General features: G+C 39.7%; 1 protein-coding gene and 1 long non-coding RNA gene across 2 annotated transcripts in view; one reads left to right on the top strand and one right to left on the bottom strand.

Annotated features, from left to right (window-relative positions):
• LOC134555315 (uncharacterized) overlaps positions 1-15,054 on the top strand; it is a 49,750-nt gene extending 34,696 nt beyond the window's left edge. The window contains exons 3-4 of the long non-coding RNA XR_010081403.1: positions 12,195-12,319; positions 14,927-15,054. This is a non-coding gene — a long non-coding RNA (uncharacterized LOC134555315). The remainder of the gene's footprint in view (positions 1-12,194; positions 12,320-14,926) is intronic.
• On the bottom strand, positions 2,224-15,067 carry CDC7 (cell division cycle 7). The gene is made up of 11 exons (XM_063406807.1): positions 14,934-15,067; positions 13,583-13,669; positions 12,479-12,614; positions 11,722-11,815; positions 11,467-11,609; positions 9,608-9,857; positions 8,952-9,047; positions 7,786-7,964; positions 7,319-7,401; positions 4,324-4,473; positions 2,224-3,356 (listed from the first exon to the last, which is right to left on the bottom strand). Exons 1-11 carry the CDS (start codon positions 15,025-15,027, stop codon positions 2,980-2,982), a joined length of 1,689 nt encoding a protein of 562 aa, XP_063262877.1. The 5' UTR covers positions 15,028-15,067; the 3' UTR covers positions 2,224-2,979.
• Between the last annotated feature and the right edge of the window lie 5,958 nt (positions 15,068-21,025).

Genomic DNA, 21,025 nt, shown 5'->3' with positions numbered 1-21,025 from the left:
CCATTTGAACTACATAGTTTCATTATAGACTAGGAATTCATGAAGCCATAAAGTACTAATTTCTTTCAAAATGCTGATGTTCTATTAAGTGATTTGAATGGTTAGTCATTTTCTCTACATAGCCAAGCTGTCTTTTAAATGTGGTGTAAAATTGAACGAACATAAGAAAACTAGGTTGTTGGGGTATTTTCTTTTACTTCTGTTGCCGTGTGTGGTCTGCCTTTATGAGGTAGAAAAAGTTCAGGTGTCCCCTGCTAAATGCAAACACTTTATTTGTATCACCTCATTCAGAACATACTCTTCATCACTGACTACTCTATGAGGCAAGCTCTACAGATTTTTTTCTTTCTTTGTATTTTGCTCACTAATAGAATGTAATGGCCAGAAATGTGCTAGGAAAATAAATTATAAATGTGCATTTGTTACCTTTTTCAACTAGTATGAACATAATAAACATGTTAGTTTCCTCATCTAGTCTGGCTTAGTACTGAGAATAAGCTGGCCTTCCCTATGCTGAATACACAGATGTATTTAGATTTGCTGCTAGCATTCTGTTCTCACAATTTTAGGTATCTGTTTCTATTAATCTCCCCAAGTCCATGCAGCTTTTTGCTGCTGTTTTTGGTTTCTGCCCAGTTTCTTACTAATCTTGTCATAGAGGGTGTCCAGAACTTAACACCAACCCAGCTGTGGCCTCCCAACCACTGAACATTTGTTAAAGCAACGTAATTTCTGTGCAGAATTTTTTCTAATTGCAGCTCTCATGGTACAAGATTCATGTTCAGTTTATAAATATCTCAAATCATGTGTTTAAACTTTAAAGGAATCTTGGTACTTGGCTCTTACCTATGGTTTTTAGAGATTCTTAGAAACACAACAGAGAGAAGCAGAAAATCCAGTGGCAACCACTGCTTAGCCTGTTTTCTTGCCTTTCTTTTTTTTTTTTTTTCCAGTGAGCCCATTGCACTTAACGTTTTACTTCTGGCTTTCTTCTGTAGCGTGCAGCAAAAAGTACTTCCTTAGCATATGCTAGTTTGAACACACTTTTCTTTTTACTTTATTCTTCCCTTGGAAAAAAATTCTCCACATTTTAAATAGTTGTCTGGAAGAAGGAATACTAGCATGTTCTTTCAGCTCATTATGGAATAATACATGGAGTTTGTTCCTTACAAGTTGTATTTACCCTTAATGTTTTGGTAAAACTACCACTAGCAATGATTTTTCCCTTTTGGCTATTAAATGAATGCAGAGGTTAATTGTTGTAGAGCTGATGGAAGGAGCTGCTGAAGGCTGTTAGCAGGGAAGCTGAAGAGCTGAAGTTGCTTAGAAAGCTCACAATAGAAAGCTGACATATGTTTGCTTGTTGTCAGCTGATGCTCTCATAAGACCATAGACAGCATGAGTGAATGTAGGAGGAAACAATACATCTGTAGACACTGGCAGACAGCACTGCTTGCCAAATTTGGCCACGGTTCCTTTAGATAAATAATTTCTCAGTGACGTGCTCTGTTGAAATTATATAAACAGCAGAAATTACAAGACCTGGGCCCCAGGGTCTTGAGGGTTTCAAGATTTTCTGCAATCAATATTCTGACATCTGCAAATATTCTTCCCTAACAGCTGATGCCAGAAACAGAGCAACATTACCATTATTTGCTGTGTATTCAAGGTTTTGAAAATAGTGAAATCTTGTCTCTTCAGCCCCAGTCCTGGTAAGGATCATTGCAATATCATAACCATATGATCATATGAGAAGGCTTTTACAGGACTTATCAAAGCAGCAATCTTTTCTCAGAATGGTCCAGAACCTCTTACAGCAACTCCATCAGCATCTCAAGAAATGTACATGGAAAAACACTGTATTATGTTTCAGCCTCTAGAATTATCAAGGGGTTTAGAGAAACTTCTATTGAACATGATGTAGCTTACTTTGCACATTGAAGGCATGGGATTTCCCTCCTTAGGACCACACAATAACTAGCTAACTCTGTGGCAAGAGAGTTCCTTGACAATTAAGATAGTTCCACTATAACAGCCACACACACTAGAGCTATACAAAAGTGTCTTCTATCACTGAGGAATTTATGCAGGAAACCAATGTGAAAGATTCCCTGAACAGAAACATCCCACAGGAAAACCTTACCTGACTTTTTAGAAGCATCTCTAGACAAGCTTCTGAAGTTATAAAACCAAATCATTTATTGAACAGGTATATTTTAAGAAATCAAGTTTCCATAACAGAAATTAAACCTATGCCTTGCACCCAAGACATCCTGAAGGCAGCAGCTGTGGAATATTGACAGTTACCCATGGCACTGAGGAAACATGGGCTATGCAAAATGAGTGACTGCATTTATTACTATTGCCTACGGCCAGATAGGAACAAAATTGTGCTTTTAAAAGTTCTGTTTTTCTTTTGATGATATAAGCTCAAGCACCTGGCCTTTCCTCTAGCACCACTCCCAAAGTAGTATTGTTCTCTGAAAATAGTCCTAACAAAATGAATACACTTTGTTTCATTTTCAGTCCCCCATGTACTAAACAAGAACAAAGCAGAGAGACGTAAGTACAGAAAAGTCTCTCAAACACTTTATTTCAGTCTTACCTTGAGGCAAACTTGTAAATTTTAAGGGAATATCTCGAGAATTAAGCATAGAGCTTATGAAACTCCCTTTTCTTTGCTGTCTTTGATCAAAGTTAACTTTCTTAGAGAACAGGTATGCACAGCAATAACCTCTTGGAAGTTAATAATCCTCCTAGGATAAGATCATGTTAGTGATGTTTATGTAACTTTTGCATCTGCAAGTATTTCTTAAACTGACACTTGCAGTCTAACTGTACAAGACAAAATTTCAGTAGTTCAGAGCACAGTGTGATGTTATTTCAGTAAGTGTAAATATTGAGGGCAACAAGGTAAAACTGCCTAAGTATTCAATTTCCACACAAAACATGTCAAAGGAATAACAGTAAGTTATCTTCTCAGAGCCTTACATCTTTAAAAAAAGGATGCAGCAAAGCCTCTTTTGCAGTTATTCTTGTTGCAGGGTTTAAGTCTAGTAGCTTATCAAGTAGGTCATATGCTTCATCAGGAACCTGATCCCATCCTTTCATGTCAGTTGCCTTCATTTCCGAAGCACCGTCACCTTCCTGAAAACTCTCTAAGTGTTGAGCTTGTTTTCCGAGTGTCTCAGGAGCACGGGGCTTGTCTGCTGCAACTGGCAACGCTGTGCTGTTTTCAGACATGCTGGGCCCTTCCCCCTGAGGTCTCTTACAGCTGCTATTTGTTCCTCTCAGCTTTTCACAGAGGGTTCGTAGGTTTTGAGCTGGGACAACTTGGGTACACACAACTGATTTTCCTAGGGAAAGAAGTTGCACAGGAAGCCACATTTTATTATACTTCTTATAAAACTGTTAACTTTCATTTTAGAGAAGCTTCATGTCTCCAAGTATAACCAGCATGAAAGAAAAACATCCAAAATCTATCAAAGAACCAAATCCATCCTCCTACACCTCCACATGAGCCCTGCTGTTACAGCAGCAGCCCCTGAAAGTCAGAAGGGGTCATCACCTCAGTTCTGCTCAGAACAAAGAGCTTTGGGTTATGTGATGTTATATAGTGATAGGTTGTCAGCCACCCTGAACACCAACTTTTTGCATTTTACTGTCATTTTAACAGAACTGAAGACAATTAAATACCCTGATTTTTACACCTCTGTCTGGAGAATGAGAATTGATGCTGGCAGTTACACATCCACGTAGCAAGTACTGCAGCGTTTAGCCTGCAAGCGATTAGGGGAATGGTTATTTGGTGTTTTGTGGTGATTATGTCTCTTTTAAACAGGCCAGCTGTTGGGTATTGGGCTTTTGGGTTTTCAGCACGTTTGCTTGTTGTTTTACTCAGCCTTTTGGGGGAAAGGGCGGTGCAAAAAGCAAGGTTTACATCATTTAAATATTAAGTCATATTGACTTAAGCCTCCAGGCCAAATTTTGTAGGAATAGAAACACTGTCTCAAGAATTCTAACCTAATGCCAGTAGGAAACATTTAGTTGGCATACTTCACCTCAAGTAGCCCTGACTTAGTGAAAGGCAGCAGACAGCTTGGGAGAACTGTGACATAAAGTACCCCATACACACATTGTAAAAGACAGAAACACACAGAACTGCCTTAAATGTCTGCCAATATGGACATGCAAAAAGTGACTTACTTCCAAAATTACTCTCAAAGCTAAAAATGTATTTATATACACACAAAATATTATTGATTGTAAATCACAGCATCAAGTAACATCTTCCCCCTTCCTCCATAATTAAGGTTTGCATACCAAAAGTTCTCGCAGCCTGAATGGTTTCTCTGGACCCACGAACTGTCATGATTTGTGCCAAAGCAGTTAAATCATCACTTGCTTTGAAAAATGGATACCGTCCACTGAGTAGAGAAAGGAATATGATTCCTGCAGACCACATGTCTATTGCTGCAAAGGAAAGCAAATCTATTAACAACTAAACTCATGATTTCATCACAAACAAAATCTCAATTTTCTTTAAAAAGAAATTATGATCTGAAAAGTTTCTATCAGCAAAAGTTGTGTTCTGAAGTACTTCTTGATTTTGGTCACATAGATAATACTTCAGACAAAGAGTGGAAATTACTGTAATTACATTGAAGAATAATTTCCTACTTTGATGCAGAGGGATTGTTTTTCATATGAGTAATTCCATTAACTTGCTAAACTTAAAATGGACCGAAATAATGTTTGACATTGTTTTACCTGGGAAGAGAAAGGGCAAATGAAATGGCAGGTTTGATACATATTTAACTTTATCTCACATGAAGAAAACCTTGTATAAGGGTCATAAATTATAAATAACTCACAAATGTTTGTGAAAACATTTTTTGGGAATTGAGGCTGGCATAGGTAGGCAGTACTAAGAAATTTATCTTATTATGAATTTTGTTCCTCTCTAATATGATCTCACTTGAAAGGATAGGCAGTTTAATAGTAATAGTTCAGAGTTATTTATCACTTTCAGTGTGTTATGAATAGTTCAGAGAGCACTCTGGGGATAGAGGCCAAAGCCTGATGGAAACTTCCATCTAGATGTTACAAGAATACCTGTCTGCCATAATTTTTTGGCTCACTAAGGTGCACATTTTGAGAGATGGCAAGGAAAGAGAAGGGGAGAGAGTTTGAAGGATCGCAAACTCTGAAGAGAAAAATTCTCAGTTGCAAAATAGAGGCACATTCATCTCAGTTCTATTCAAAAAAGTGAATAGCAAAATAAGCGATAATTATTTGGACATTTTAATTAGAAACACACTTAGAACAATACTTTGATTTGAAAAAAAAGTATTAGGCTGAGTTTAGTTGCAAAACCAGATTTTATGTCTTTTATTTAAAAAATCAAAATCCAGGTTTATCATTTGGCACATTTTACAGTGGAAAGGTTTTCTGCCTTCTGCACAGTTCCTGTTAAAAAAGTTTTAGTATCATCCTTCCAACAGTGATATAGTAATGCTATCTGTTTGAGGGGCTGTGCATCCCCCTGGGGATGTGGCTGGGTAAGCTGGAGTAACCAAGGTCAAGACCTTTGAAAAGTTTTACCTATGTAACTCTTGCTGAAATTAAAAGGCATTATACATCTGAGAGGGCAGTAAATCCTGGCCCCACAGTTGTGGTAGAGCTGTGATCATCAGCAGAGTGCAAGATCTTGTGGAATGACATCAAAATCATGATCCTCCCTCTGCTTTTGTCTAGTGTTATCCAGCTAGTGAGGAAAGGGGAACAGAGGGAAAAACCAAGGAAAAGTGTAGCTGGACCTGTGTAGCCTCAGCTTGGGAGTTCAGGTTGTACTCCCAGCACTGTGAACCCGGGTCAGATGTGCTAGAGTAGCTCTGGGCAGCGTTAGCTGGATTCAGCCAGTAACTCGGTATCAACACAGAGGCCAAAACTAGGAGTAGGACAGATGGAGGTGACTCCAGCAGCCCCAAATGAAAGTGGACAGCAATACTTGCTAGTTCAAATAAAGCATATCATAAATATTAGCATTAGTCTACCCATTTCTAATTAAGGTTTTTGTTACATACTGCAGGAGCTCAGCACCACTGACTCAGGGAAGGGATGTCTGTGCCACACCCAAGCTTGTCCAGATTTATCCCCACTTTCTGTAATCCTGCTATTCATTACCCCAGAGAACAGAGAACCATCTGAAAGCATGTTTAACACCAGCATGTGTCCAAGATTTCCTAGGTATGTCTTCTTTCTGCCTCAATTCTGTCTAGGCAGATTCAGAGATTGTCTAAGCTGTCCTGGATTTCTGGATGACTGCTTGCCCATAAAGCTGGCTGTTACAGCACAGGCACGACAACTCCAAACAAGCTGCCACACCTTCGAAATCCCAGTCATACCCACAGGACAGATGCTGTTTCAAACAGCAGTAAGCTATCTAGGCATAAGATGATCAAATATATTGTTAATTCTATTTTGAGTGTGTATACATACTCTACTGAAAATTGACAACTTTCCTGAAAGTTATTCAGAAAAAAAACCCTTATATTATTTTAAATCCAGTTTTTGAGGATATTTGTATTTTTTGTAAGTGAGAACTCCTGGTCATACACCAAATGTTTAATGGTAACTGCTTCTGTTGGTTCTCCATCCTGCAGGTAGGCACAACCTCTCCCATCTTGCTTGCACCAGCTGATGCACAAACCATCCCTCTGCCCTGTTCCAATATTTACCCAAAGCACTGAATCTTATTAACTAAATTTTAACACAGGGAAATTAACATTTTTGTTTAAAAAATTACAACATTTACAGACCAGCTATTTAAAGTACTAGCAGAAAGAAAAAATCTGATAAAATCATTAAATAATGAATTCTATAACACATTTGCAATTACACCATTAATTATGCCTGCTATGGCAGCATGTTACAACCTGCCTAGAAAAGGCTAAACAATGTCCTCTCTCCCAAAGATTTATTCAAGATTTTTCTTGAACAAATAAGCCAAGCAACTTCATAAAAAATTCTTTTTTCTTTTAAAATATATTGTATTCTACTCCTGCACGTGGCACTACCTCTCAAATTAATGAAGACGCATTCAAGTTTCAAACACAGGAAAAATATTCCTGAATTGATCTTTCTCTGAATAGAAAATCTCTCTCTTTCAATTCAAATCAGGAAATACTTGAAAAGCATTAGAAGGTATGAAAAATAATTTCACAAGTTAAAAAAATCCCCCCATAAAAAAGACAACAAAAGATGCATAAATGAGAAGGATGAAAAGAGCCATTTGTTTGAGTCTGTTGGGCAGTACCTGTGGTCTGAGTGGGGCACTTTGTTAATACTTCTGGTGCTCTGAACCCAGGTGTTCCTGCCCTGGGAGCCACTTGCTGACGCCTTGTAACAAGAGACAAATATATTTAGAATATAAAACTTGATAAGTAAGTTCTAAATCTAATAATATTTAATGTTATTTTTAGAGTACACTTGTGTAAAGATATGTAAACAACCTAACCCTGCTTTATTCAAGTTTTACAGAGGTTTGAAGCACAACAACAAGAAAATAATTACCAGTGAACCTTTCTAGCTGCAGATAGCAGTGAACTAACCCACGAATTCCATGAAATATTCCTGTTTAAAAAGAGCATACTCAGTCTTTTAAGGGCTGCAGAGACCAAATGCTATCTTTCACTTACTAAATCAGCAGTCTAGTAAATCTAAGTTCCTGACTTTGCTTGACAGCACAGCAGACAATTTTACAGCATTATAAAAGCAAATTACCTTGAAAGGCAAATACTGCAAACTCTATCCGTTGCATAACAGCCACAGAGCAGGTTTAAAGGGCAACCACTGGCAGCTTTCCTGGCTGCCCCATTGCTCACAGTTTTGGTAGAAATAATCTTCTTCTTTGTTACTAACTTCCTAGATGAAACATCTATCACTTTGGATTGTTTTATGAGCTGCAATGAAGATATTTCAGAGAAGGTGACATATTTAAGAAGTTTACATATAAACAGGACAGTTCCTAAAATACTGACTTAACAGGTGCTCACAAACAAAAAGAACTTTACAACAGACAGCAAACCTCTTTAACAGTATCAAAAATACTATAAAACAGACACTGGGACTTTCTAGATAGCCTGATTTCCTCCCCTTCCCCTTCAGAAGACATTTTCAGTGTTTACCAAAAATCTAATATATATTAGATATTCTGAAGCTACAAGACAAGTATTTTTCAAGTTAGTATAGTGTTTCAAGATTTTTTTGGCTCAACATGAGAATAAGAAAAAAAGAATATGAAATGCCACAGCAACACACAGACACTAACTCTAGATCTACAATAAAATACCATAAACCAAACCTTCTAATTTAGTTGGGGTTTCCCCCCATAATAAATACTAATTACAAAAAATAGTTACAAATTTTATCCTCAGCTTCAAGTGCAAAATAACTTAAAAAATATTTCACAAGGTAAGTAGGGGGTGTTTGGGCACTGGAACAGCTCCCCAGGGCAGTGGTCACAGCACCAGCCTGGCAGAGCTCAAGGAGCATTTGGACAATGCTCCCAGGCACAGGGTGTGACTCAGGGTGTCCTGTGCAGGGCCAGGAGTTGGACTTGATGATCCTCATGGGTCCCTTCCAACTCAGTTTATTTTGTGATTTTATGATTAGCTGCACAGACAGATGTATAGGAAAAAAGATTAACTTGGCATCCAAACAAGATCAGCTAGGGAGACAGCTACAGAACTCATTTAAGGGCTTCAAAAGAGACTGAAACAGATATGAAATATTCTTCGAGCCTTTCGGGAAAGACACATTTAAGAGTCTGCTGAAAACCTTTTAGCTGTACAGCATTCTGGAGCAGTGCTCAGTCTCTAAGAACACTAGTTCTATAATTTTTCAAATACGCAGCAGATTGATCCTGCTGATGAGTGAATACTTCTTACTTTTGTGCTTGAGCTCTCCTGGTATGTGGAGCTATAGACATTGAAATTCCTCTCTCCGAAGACAGAGCGCTGGACAGAGTGGTGCACAGAGTCCTCCTACAATCCCAACAAAAAGGACAGTAAGGATCTTGTTTAACAGGCATCTGGGTACTGACAGTTAAAAAAAAGGTGTGGAGTGTCATAAAACAAGAACAGCTGCATGTAAGTCATTTTCAGGCATCATTTACTGTGGATGAAGAAACATGGTCTAGACAGAACAGCAAACATGTTTACAAAACGAATCACACCTCTGAAGTGCCCCAAGACAATCTCAGTGTAGTCTGTACTGCATTTGTTATGCAACTAGTAACTAAACATAGGTGAATGGTTATTGGCTTGGGGAGGAGTTTCACCGTCCATGTGTCTAAAAAAGGATTTAAGGCTGTCTAAATAGTAACCCATGCTGGAGTTTTATACAGCCTTCAGCACTGTATCTAACAGATAATGCAGCAAATCTAACAGATAATGATGAAGCCAATAGTTATGTAGGAGTAGCTCCTTAGATATCAACACTGACGCTGCGCAGGCTCAGCTTCTGTGCAAGTACTGCATCGCCCCCTGTTGGATGAAGGAACACATTAAACATATACAACAGCAGAATAAAAGAGACTGAGAACCTTTCCTCCTCTTCCTTGTTTCATCTGTACTTTTGAAAGCGAGCTGGACCTTCTATCAGCTGCTTTTGAGGCTGACTGTTGAGCTATCTGTTTAGGTGCTGTGACACTGACAGAAACCCCATTTCCCAGGGCTACAATGGGATTCGTTTGCAAGCAACTTCCCTGCTGGTCTTCAGAGTGTGCAGTTTTAAGAAGCTCAATTTTGGTATCAGGGGTTCCTTGTGCCAAGCCAAAATCTACCAAGGCATACCTGAAAAGACACAAATTCAGAATCAGGAGTCATAAACGATCTATTAATCATTCCATTTACTATTCATTACTATTTCTCTTTCTTTCACATTTCATGCAAAGTTGCTTATCTGTACTGTTGCCAGCATCACAGTCCTATTTTCTTCCTTCTCCTCCTACTGTCCCATCTTACCTATCCCCTCAATGTTTTTACGCTATACCATTGTTCATTGTTTCTTATCCCAAAATCTCAAGTGCATCCTTCCTCCAAAGGTGTTAAAAAATATTTCTAGCAACTCCTTTTTGAAGTTCTTCTAATCCTACAGCCCTGAATATTCTGCCAGCAGTCTTGTACAAATGACGACTCTTGCAGGATTCCCACAGGCAGAGGACAAAGGTAGCAGTGAAGACAGACAAGACCAAAAGGGTTTTAAATTTTGACAGACTTCTGCCAAATACTATTGGAATTGACTTTACTCTTCAAACTAGGTAAGACTACATTACTTCACATGATGAATTATTTTTTGCTACAACCAGTACAGACAATCCATCTGTCCCTGGGTCTCAAACTCAACTCCACACCTCTAAACACAAAGTAGAGATTAAGGCTCAAACAAATGCTGGAAGACCTAAATGACACTACAGATTCATTTTGACAGATTACAAAAAAAATCAGTATTTCTCAAATTTTTACACTTGCAGTTTGGCAAAATGCAATCAAACCTCCCCTACAAACTTTCACTGCATAGAATCACAGAAACATTTAGGCTGGAAAAGACCTTTAAAATCAAGTCCAACTGTTAATCCCCCTCTGCCAAGTCCCACAAAACCATGCCCCTTAAGTGCTGGATCTACAGGTCTTTTAAATTCCTCTAGGGATGGTGACTCTACCACTTCCCTGGGCAGTCCATTCCAATGCTTGATAAATCTTTTTCTAATATCGAACTTAAACCTTCCCTGGTGCAACCTGAGGCCATTTCCTGTCATCACTTTTCACTTGGGGATGTGCATCCTGCTACAGCCTCCTCTCAGTGCTTTGCTTTGGACACACTCCAACACCTCAGTGTCTCAACTGTACAAACACAATGCTAACAAATACAGCTACAGGACTGCTAGCACTGAAGCATTCTGTCCATTTCAGCGCTTCACAAAGAAGCAGAAAGTCCCTTCTTACAATCTTTATTTTGTAACTTGCAGGCAGAGGCAGCCCTATCAGTTATAAATATTAATTTAATGTAAGGTGAAAAAGCCCAAAGCCAGCTATCTTTAAAAATGTACAAGGATCATTCTATGCGCTACAAATTGTAATTAACGTTCTTATTTAAAAAAACCCATATTTTACTCTTCTCATTCTTACTTGAAAATGTAGTACTTTTACTCAGTGGTAAAATCTTAATTTCAGCAGGTATTTGTTACTCTAGGAAACATATATTACATCAGGTAAAAAAAATCCTTCCCTTCTTAAGTCCCTAAACAGTGAAAGAAAACTTTTACAAATTAAACCCACATTTTCATCTTTATTATTTAAGCACATGTTATGCAGCTGGAAGGAAAGAAGCCTAAAGGCCTAATTGACTCTGTTCTGCCAAGGCACACATCCCCAGATGAGATCACAGTATGGCCAGACTCACTTTTTTAGCTGCCTGTTGTAGAGGAAGTTGCTGGGCTTGACGTCACGGTGAACAATACCAAAGTGATGAATGCGCCTCAGCGCTTTAAACAGATTAAACATGTACTCCCTCACTTCTTCAAAGGAAAGGGAATTCAAAATGTCCTGAAAGATTATTTGGATATTGTAATTTATAGAATCATAGAGTAATGATAGAATAATTATGCATCTGCTTTTAATTAAATGTTTTGCTACTTATCAGAAGTCTGAGACTCACCAAGAAGGATTCATGCTCCAGATATGGCATAACAATAACAACGTGATCATTTTTCCTAAAGCAGTATTTAACTCCCATAACATTATCTTGTCCCCTAGAAGAAAAGTAATGTTACTGAACAAAGACCAGAAGATGGATATTTATTCTCCTTTATTTCTTAAAAACTTCAGTCAGGCTTTCTTTTATAATCCTAATTTATATTTTGACAGCAGTTGTATCAGCAGTCAGCAGCTGCGTTCTTGCTGCTCACTGCTGTGTTCCATTTGAACTCCATTTTGTGCTCCATTCTGCAGTTTGGAAAGAGAACTCTGCAGATTATCTGTGGGGCTGTAGTTTGTAGTTACCACTGCAATTAATACAGGCCCCAACTTTCATGATCCTACTACTTTAAGAAGGTGCTATGCAGAACACTCTGCCAACAAGTATTCATTCCAAAAACCACATTTTCTAATGAAGTGATTCCTTTTTCCCAGCATTTCAGAAATGGAACTTTGTTACCACAGGAGTGTTGTATACCACCACATATAATGGAATTTCTCAGTTGGTAAATAGAGCACTCCCCCAAACAGAGAGTAGCAGCAAAGGGCATCCATTACAGGTAAGACACTCCTTTTGTTATTTGCTCTCAATAAAAAGAATACACATGTATGTAGTTAGAAACAAATCAGGAGAAGTGCCAAAGCTTAAATAAATACAGAACAGTGAGACAACGTTCAGCAGTTTAGTCATGACAATCATAATTTTTTTGTTTATGTACCCTGCCACTGTGAGGCACTGAAGTTCAGCAGCTATTCGCAGAGGGTGGCTGGTTGGAATCAAGTGTTTCAGAGCCATTTTTTCCTCATATCCTGTTTGCAGCTGTGCTGTGGCCAAGTAAACAGAACTAAAAGTACCTGTAAACAAAGGAGAAAAAACCCTGTCTTCAACATTTTTAATTAGGTCAATGCAGATTTTAACAGAAGTGATCTAACTGTTCACAATCATGCAGTACACTTGATACTACATCAAAAGCAGATTCTGGAAGAGAAAAATCCAGTTCCTTTTTTCTACTACTGAATATACTGATCTTGTATACAAGTTTTTTATGTCAGTAAAAATGCAAATATAACACTGTCTAACTTGCCTGGGACACAGTGCTCTTTGAATGTAAATTTCCTATCTTTGATTTGCTTTCTTGTTTAGGTAGCTTACTTTCATCTGACATCTAACTCCTCTCCCTACAATGTAAGAGGACTATATAATGCTAATCTGAAAAGCACTGCCAGTGCTATTCAAAGGACGTCTGAAATTGCTACATTTTCCTTAATTCTGTACTTCATCTATGAAGTAAGGCTTCCCACATGATGTGTAACTACACTGTTTATTTACCCAGAGCATTTTACCACATCCAGTGTGATACACTTGCTTGAGAAAGGGAGTATTCACACTGTATAAACTTACCCAGCCATTTAATTTTAAGGATATCCTAAGAAACCTCTTAGGAAGTAAATTTATCCTAATGAACGCCAATTAAGTATGTCAAAACGCAGCTACAAATAAGTAGATTCCTCATGTAAAGGAGAAAAAGAATAGATTTTTAAGACTATTTACTTGAATCTACCTCAAAAAATTTTAATTGACAGAATTGGAATGCTGTTTTTTGAAAAGGCTTTAATATTTTCAAGAAAATATCTTGAAAATGTTCCAAATTAATACACCTATGTGCTCGGCAACATATTAGAATTCCTATAGTGACAATATAGTAAGTAAAAAAAAGGCATTTAGTTTAAATTGTGTATATTGGGATCTTAGATTTATACTTTTTAAGTTAGAAATGCCAAAAGAAATCTTAACTCTAAGCAAGATAAAATGAAACATTTACCTTCTCCGATTTTTTCCTTTATTTTGAACACATTTACAAGCTGTGGCACTGCTTCATAAAGTTTTTCAATATCTTTTTTTACTCCTGCTGTGGAAGGAATGGGGAAAATAATTCAGGAATTTTATTACTTGATTCAATATCTGCTCTGTTTTGGAGATCACAAGTTACATTTCACATATACAGAGGAAAAAACAGCACAAAAGTATTCTATCCTGCTGACATTGCCATGTGGATACTCAATATTGTTGTTCTCATCACACTCCTTAATCAGCTGCAGCATGTAAACAATTATTTTTTACTCATCTGACACATAGCAGATTCTGAGAGGGCAAAACCTTCTGGTTCGTAGGACACCTACAGCTCACCATTAAATGTTTACATGAGATTTGCAATTGCAAATTGCAACAGCAGTTTGACAAAAGACTAAACGATAACAGTTTCTGTGCAAATACATCAGATGCAAATCAGAAATGCAGAAAAAGTATTATTTTTTAGATTTTTTAAGATCGATAATGCAATCCTTCCTACTGTTACTTAAAACAGTTGCCACCAAAGCCCATGTTTGCGCTGCATTTAGGCTGCTGCACTGCATGCTGCAATCACTAGGTGGCACGACAAGGATGCTGTAGTGTAGTATTTCAAAAAATCATGTTGTTTTCCATTCAGCTTACAAATCCTTGTTGTTCAAGCATTTTCTACACCCCACATAAGAAATCACTTCTTTTGAAGCTAGAAGATTTTTCGAAAAGAGGACTATATATTTTTAAAAAATCAGAATCTATAAATCAGTTTATAGATATATCATGTTATATCTATAAACTGGCTGACCATCAGGGATTCCTGAGCAAGCACTGTACAGAAAGTGGAGACTCAGGTACACAAAGAGGCTCAGAAACAACCAACAAAACCTCTATCAGAACTCATGTTCTTAGTTCAGCTTCTACAAAGAAAAACAAGAAGAGTGTTTTTACAGACATAAACACATTTAAAGAGATTGAAACATAAAGCTGGGGATCATAGGCAAAATACTGGGTTTGTCTACTTGTCTGGTCAGTTTTATTTTCAAGGACTGGCTTTTTTTCATTCTGGTATCCTCTTACATGTTCAGTAATATATAAATAGTAGGTTTAGCAAATTGTGACAAACTACTGTTGCTGAGGTTTTGTAAAGTACAAACAGCAGGAATAAACTTAAAATCAAAAGCCCCCTCAAATGTTGCCATTTCATTAATTCTTTATACAACAGGATCATATACAGACAGGCTTATAATCAATACTGGAATTTCCCTAAGTGATGAAGCAGCATATCAACAACAAAATGTAATATTCACCATCCCTGTTTCAGCACATACCTGAAAGTTTGCTGTTCTGCTCAAGATTCCCGTGGAAGTCTTCAGCCTGCTGAGGGTGCTGTTCGTCACAGGGAGACTTCAACACTGCCTCCATCACAAAATGAGTCTCAACTGAAAAAAACCAAGACTTCGAAGGCCACTTCTGGACACCTGGGGGAGCAAGCATATCTGGTAAGACACTCCCTAGCCCTGCACTCAGTTCCTGAGATGAGATTTAGGGAGTCTGAGAAGTTTCTCTGTGCTGCCTAAAACAAAGTGTCACCTATTGTTCCAGTGAAAGAGTAAACCAGTAAAGCAACGAGGATAGAGGGGGGAAGGGAAGGAAGACTGCAGGATAAGCTTAAACACAACTGATTTTCATCTCTCATGTTTCCTCATTCACATTAAAGCATTGTCTTTTCCCTGAAGTTTGCTTTGAAAGGCAAGGAACTGATGTACACAGGAATAGCTGTACTGCACACTGCATAAGCTACAGAAAGCCAGAAAAACTGAAAAAAATTATAAAAGAAAAAAAACCCTTTTCCATACAAGAGATGTCTCCCTCCTCGACAAATTCAACAGAATGCAAAACTATTCATTGCCCTCCCACCACAAGAAAAATAGAACATGATTATTTTGAAATGTTTCTTCCCAAATCTTGGAAACAATACATAAAACTGTCAGCTAGTAAAGTCCACTAATATTGTACAATCAAAAAACGCCCTGATATTCCCTTTTCAGGAGCAAAAGAGTGGCAGGGACTCCTAGGGCAGAACAACCAGTGACAAGTGAGCCTGGAAGCAGCAGCTCTTACAGTTACTCAAAACTGATTCCATTCAGAAAACTTCCTTCCTTGTCACTTTAATAAACCTTCAAAGTTCCGGATGAAGTTTTCCATATGGGGAAAACATATTCTGAAAAACTCCTGATGGAAGAATTCATCTGTTTCAGCTGTGGAGCCAGAAATACATTTTATCCCCAAAGAATTTGAGTTTCCTTTAGTCTGTCATCCCTGTGTAATAGCAGGGACAAGAGGCAGAAGCTGTCTCTTTTGAGCCCCGTTTTTTGCTGGAGCTTTGCTGGAGGGGGATTTGGAAGCTACTGGGACGCGATTATTTGGTTCTAAGATAGCCACTCCCTCTGCTAGTGTTGAGTAGGCAGATCAGCCTGCTCCAGACGTGTACCACCATGCCCTCACCAGCAGCACAAGGACGGCAAGCTAACACACAGATACAGAGCATCTGTCTGCTTTAGGAAGAGCAAGAGCCGTCACACGTCCAAACCCCTGCGAGAGGGGTCACACAAAGCGGGAACACCCGGAGCTCGTCACTGGCTTTATGGGGCAGCCCCCGCCAGCGAGGCCCCGGGCCAAGCGCACGCCGCGGGCTTCCCCATCGGCCCCGGGGCTCAAGGGCGGCCGCAGCGGGGTGCAGAGGGGCCCTTCGGGCGGGGTGCAGACGGGCCCTTCGGCTCCCGCGCGGGGCCGGCGCTCAGCTCCCTCCGGCAGGGCAGGGGAGCCGCCGCCGCGGGGATCGCGGGCGCGGAGGGTGCGCGGAGCGGGGCCCCCACACGAGCGGGACGGGGGGGGGGGGGGAGCGGGGGGAGCGGGCGCGCGGACGGGCACTCACACGGGCACTCACGCGGGCACCGGCGCGCGCCGGGGTTTTGCTGCTGCCGCCTTTCGCCGCGCGCGCCAATCCCGGCCCTCGGCGGAAGCGGCGGCCCCGGCCAATGGCGGCGCCGGGCGGGGAAGGGCGCGCTGCCATTGGCCGGCCGGAGCGGCGCGCGCGGGGCGGGGCGGGGCCCGGCGCGCGGGGCGGGGCGGGGCCCGGCGCGCGGGGCGGGGCGGGGCCCGGCGCGCGGGGCGGGGCGGGGCCCGGCGCGCGGGGCGGGGCGGGGCCCGGCGCGCGGGGCGGGGCGGGGCCGCCTCAGTGCCCGGCCCCCGGCCGGGACGGGAGGAGAGCGCGGGGGTCGAGGCGCCTCCAGGGGTGTTTGTCCCTTAGAGTTCATTTTCTATGTGTGGTTATTGTGAAATAATCCAATCCCAAGTCTCCATTAAGTTGTTTTTCTCATTAGCTACGCTATAAACTCAGTCAATGGCCCAGAGGCCGAGGAATGGCTCCACCTACACCATTTAACGGGGGAAACAGCTTGGCTTGCAGCTTTGCCTGGCTGCCTGGTTACACAACAGAAAAGATCGCACAGAATACAAAATTAAATTTGTATCTTGGCTCTGGCCTGGGCTGTAACTGCTGACCAGAAATGAGCAGGACTACGAAATTTAGTGGAACTGTTGGAACCATTCACTGTAATGTTTTGCAGACGTTTGGAGTAGTTGGATTTTATTGAAACCAATGCAGTTGTTTGTAAATAAAAGGATTTAGCACTTCTTGTCTATTACCGATTTTTAGTCAATATTTCTTCTTTTTTAAAGATAAAAATAATATTACTCTTGTTGAAGAGTAGCTCCACTGCACTTGATAATGCACAGATCTCTTGTTCACTAGAATATGAACCAGAATACTCTTGTTTATTGCATAATTCAGGTAGAGATCTCTAACTGCAGCCCTTGGTAAACAACAACCAAGCCTGGGGTTCCAAAGTTCCCAAGGCAATGTTCTATCTTGGTTTTACCTTTTAACAAGCTGTGTTTAGGTTAACAAATTGTTAAATGCAGACGCAGGTTCCACTGCTTTTGTTGTGTTTCTATGACACATTCTACAAGGAGGGTGCAGAAATGAGTTGCTGAGCTGCTTTGTTGCTTTTAGCAGATTTTGGTTTGATGTGTGGATTTTTCTTTTCCAACAGTTGTTCTCATTTGCACTTTCTGTTTAGGGCTCTAAGAAGTCAGTGCAGCAGCTTGAGATTAAGTGAAGTATGCAAGCTCAATAATTTCAGCTAAGTGTGACTGTATTTAAAAGCAGATTATACCAAACATTAATTAAATTAGTTATAATGAGAAAATAATGTAGGCCAAATTCTGTTCTTTCTTTTGTCCATGTAATCTTACAGAAGTTCAAAGGGCACCATAAGTATTCATGAGTGCAAGTTTGTCCTAGTGCTAATGACAACCAACAACATTCTAAATTAACCTCTTGGGACAATCTTACCTACAGCCATTTCTGAATACTGTTGAACCAGGAATTATATTTGCTAGTTAATACTTGCAAAATAGCTGCTGATTATTTACAGGTTGCATACTTAGCTCTGCTGCCTCCTGGCCAGGTCAGAGTTCCATCCAACTTCCTTGGCCTCTGCCTTGGAGTTGTCCTCATGTGGAATACTGAATCACCAGCATTTCTATACAGCTCCCATTATTGGCACTTCCCTGTCAGTCATATCTATACATAACTTCATCCTCATCACTTCAGTTGGACTTTCAAGAAATCTGCTTTCTTTACATCTTCTTATCAAGACCCTGTCTAGCTGTGGTTTCTTTCCCTGCTATGTCTCAATTTATCTTGGTTCCAACACCTAAAATTATTTTCATTTAGACCCATGTCATTTTTCTAGCTTGATCATTAGCTCCTCTCCATTTCCTCCTTTCTTATTGATCCAAACATGCTGTGCTCTCTCATGCCATCCTTCCAGTGATTCTGGTTCTCCATCATGTCAAATTTATATTTTTTTTTGTTCTCATGAGCATAACTGGCTTTGTAGTATAATCTCATATTGTTTCCTAATTTATTGCCCTAGTTTTTAGCCTGCCACAAACGCCAGCCTTGATGCTTGCCTTCATTTATGTCTTGCAAAAGACTTTTTACCTTCTGGTTTCTCCTCTGTTTCAAGAGGAAATTAAGCCAAAATAGATATGACTCTTCTCATACTTCTCAAAAGTCACCTCTTCATCAATGTTTTTCTCCATGTACATCTTCAGAGGAGATAAGATTATATGTACTGTTCCCACTCTATTTCCTCAGTACTTGCTTAAGTACCTTGAGCTTATTTTTGCTCTATTTTGAATGGAAGTAGAAAAACTAAAGGTATAGCTTCTGCTTTGCATCTACACAGCTTCTGTGCCTTTGCTGTGGCACAAGACACTCATTCTTTGCTGTTGGCTTGGATGAGCAGAAACTCCTTCACTTGTGGGGCAAAGAAGGCTCCACCTTCTCATTCAACACTGAGCATTCAGTTCCAACCATGCACCGCGGCAGGGACTTCTCAGAAGGAAAGAGAAGAAATCACATCAACTGAAAATGACAAAGCAGCACATCTAATGCTCTGTGAGCCAAACTGGTGCCCTGTCTTCTCTAGTGGCTTTACCTCTAGACTGGATATGGAGGATGAGAAGCCAAATGATGAGCCAGGCCCATGCAGGACGTTCCCTACGGCTGATAAGCAATTGCCAAAACCCACATCTGGGAGCTCGCCAGGAAAGGATCCAAACATTGCTGTGTGATTGCATCCACTGCTGCAGAATCAAGCTTTTTGTATCTGCTGATGGGCCTAAAAGAGTCTGTGCTGACACTAGAGCACATCTATTAACTGCTTCCTAGGTCAAGGAAACTAGAAGCCTCCCTGTGTTTGTACAGCCTTAGAAAAACAATAAGCAAGAGCCAGCACAGAGGTAGGAGATCCTTAACATCCCCTTGCTGCCATGAACACCTGTTCATAAATTAGAAATTTATAATTACAACTTAGAGACTACTTAGAAAAGAGTAAAGAAAAGCAGTTGCTGCCCTGTCAGTATTAGAAATATACATATATGCATATAGACAAAATTCAATTTTAATGACAGTTAATTTAGCGACTGTTAAATGTACTATTCAGTTTTCATTAGCCTAAATGACACATACTTTCCTACCTCTAATTACTCTTTTTGTTAGCAATATGATTGAATGGCAAAAGTTTGCTCTCTTTGGCACCAGGTTGAGACAAATCTCTTCATGCTATTGTGCCCTTTAGGAATACTGTCAAATCCAATCACTCAGGACTCATGAGTCTTGCACTAACATGAAGAGATTGATTTGAAAACCATGGGACTAAAGTCCTTTATTTCTGTTTTTCATTTTCCATCTCCATTTCTTAACCAGGAAAACTGAGATTGCCAGCTTTGCTCTCACATGCAAATAAGTGCAGCCCTAGAATAATGCACTCAGATGTGTCAGTGACTGTCTCTGCCAACATTTTCTGATCAGCTATATCTCACATATCAAGAATTATTGTGGTGCCAGAAAACATACTACAATAGCAGTGTCTACAGCCTATTTAAAGGCAGTTAAAAATAGATATAAAAATTACTTCAGGCAAAGATACAGAGGAATTCTTAACCTTTTATAAACTGGGTCTCATTCAAACAAAGTATATTTTAATAAAATCTATTGATATATACTAATAAGAATGTAGGCTCTCCTGCACAATGGAAAAGTTTAAAAAGGCCAAGCTGAGTAAGCTGATGAGTTTGCTGTAGCAGAAAGGGTTTGTGCAAACCTTGACTTATAGACAGAGTGCAGCTGTTAATGTTGGCAATTTTTACCTGTGTGTGCAAAGTGCTGAGGGTGGTTGGGCCATGGTGTGCACGGTTGTGATGCTCACATTGCAGGATGGATACTGAAAAAACAAAGTGAGTATTGAGAAGAGCTACAGAATGATCAGGAGTCAGAGAAAATGCACTGTAATTGAAGAACTCAGAACCTTAACTTAGCCACTGAATCAAAAAGATTGAAAGGTGAGTTGATAACTGTATACACATATACACAAAAAGAATGTTGAATATAAGGGACATTTGAACCTACCACACTGGAATAAGAAGGAAAAATGTCTAGTAGCTGGAATAAAGCAAAATAAAATAGTTTTCAGTACCTAGTTCAGTACTGACAATAAGTATTCCCTGGAATAGTTAAGGGCCATCATTGATTACTTGGCTTTGGGTGTCTTCAGATTGAGACCCAGTGTCTCTCTGGAAAGCAAGGCAAGGCAAACACAGGCTGTGTTGTGTTTGAGTGCAGCAGGCTTAGGTCAGGGTTGGATACACTTGCCCCTAATTTACAGATCAAACTATAAATTCCCATAATCTCCTTTAGACTTCATAAATAAATTTCTATACTTTGTAAACTCTCCAAAACATCTATAAATAATTCTTTTCCTCCTACCACCTCAAGTTTAGCTTTATT

Source organism: Prinia subflava, chromosome 10 (genome assembly GCF_021018805.1).
Source record: "Prinia subflava isolate CZ2003 ecotype Zambia chromosome 10, Cam_Psub_1.2, whole genome shotgun sequence".
Classification (NCBI taxonomy): Eukaryota; Metazoa; Chordata; class Aves; order Passeriformes; family Cisticolidae; genus Prinia; species Prinia subflava.
Note: the sequence above shows the minus strand (reverse complement) of the source record. Positions and strands in the feature narration are given on the sequence as shown.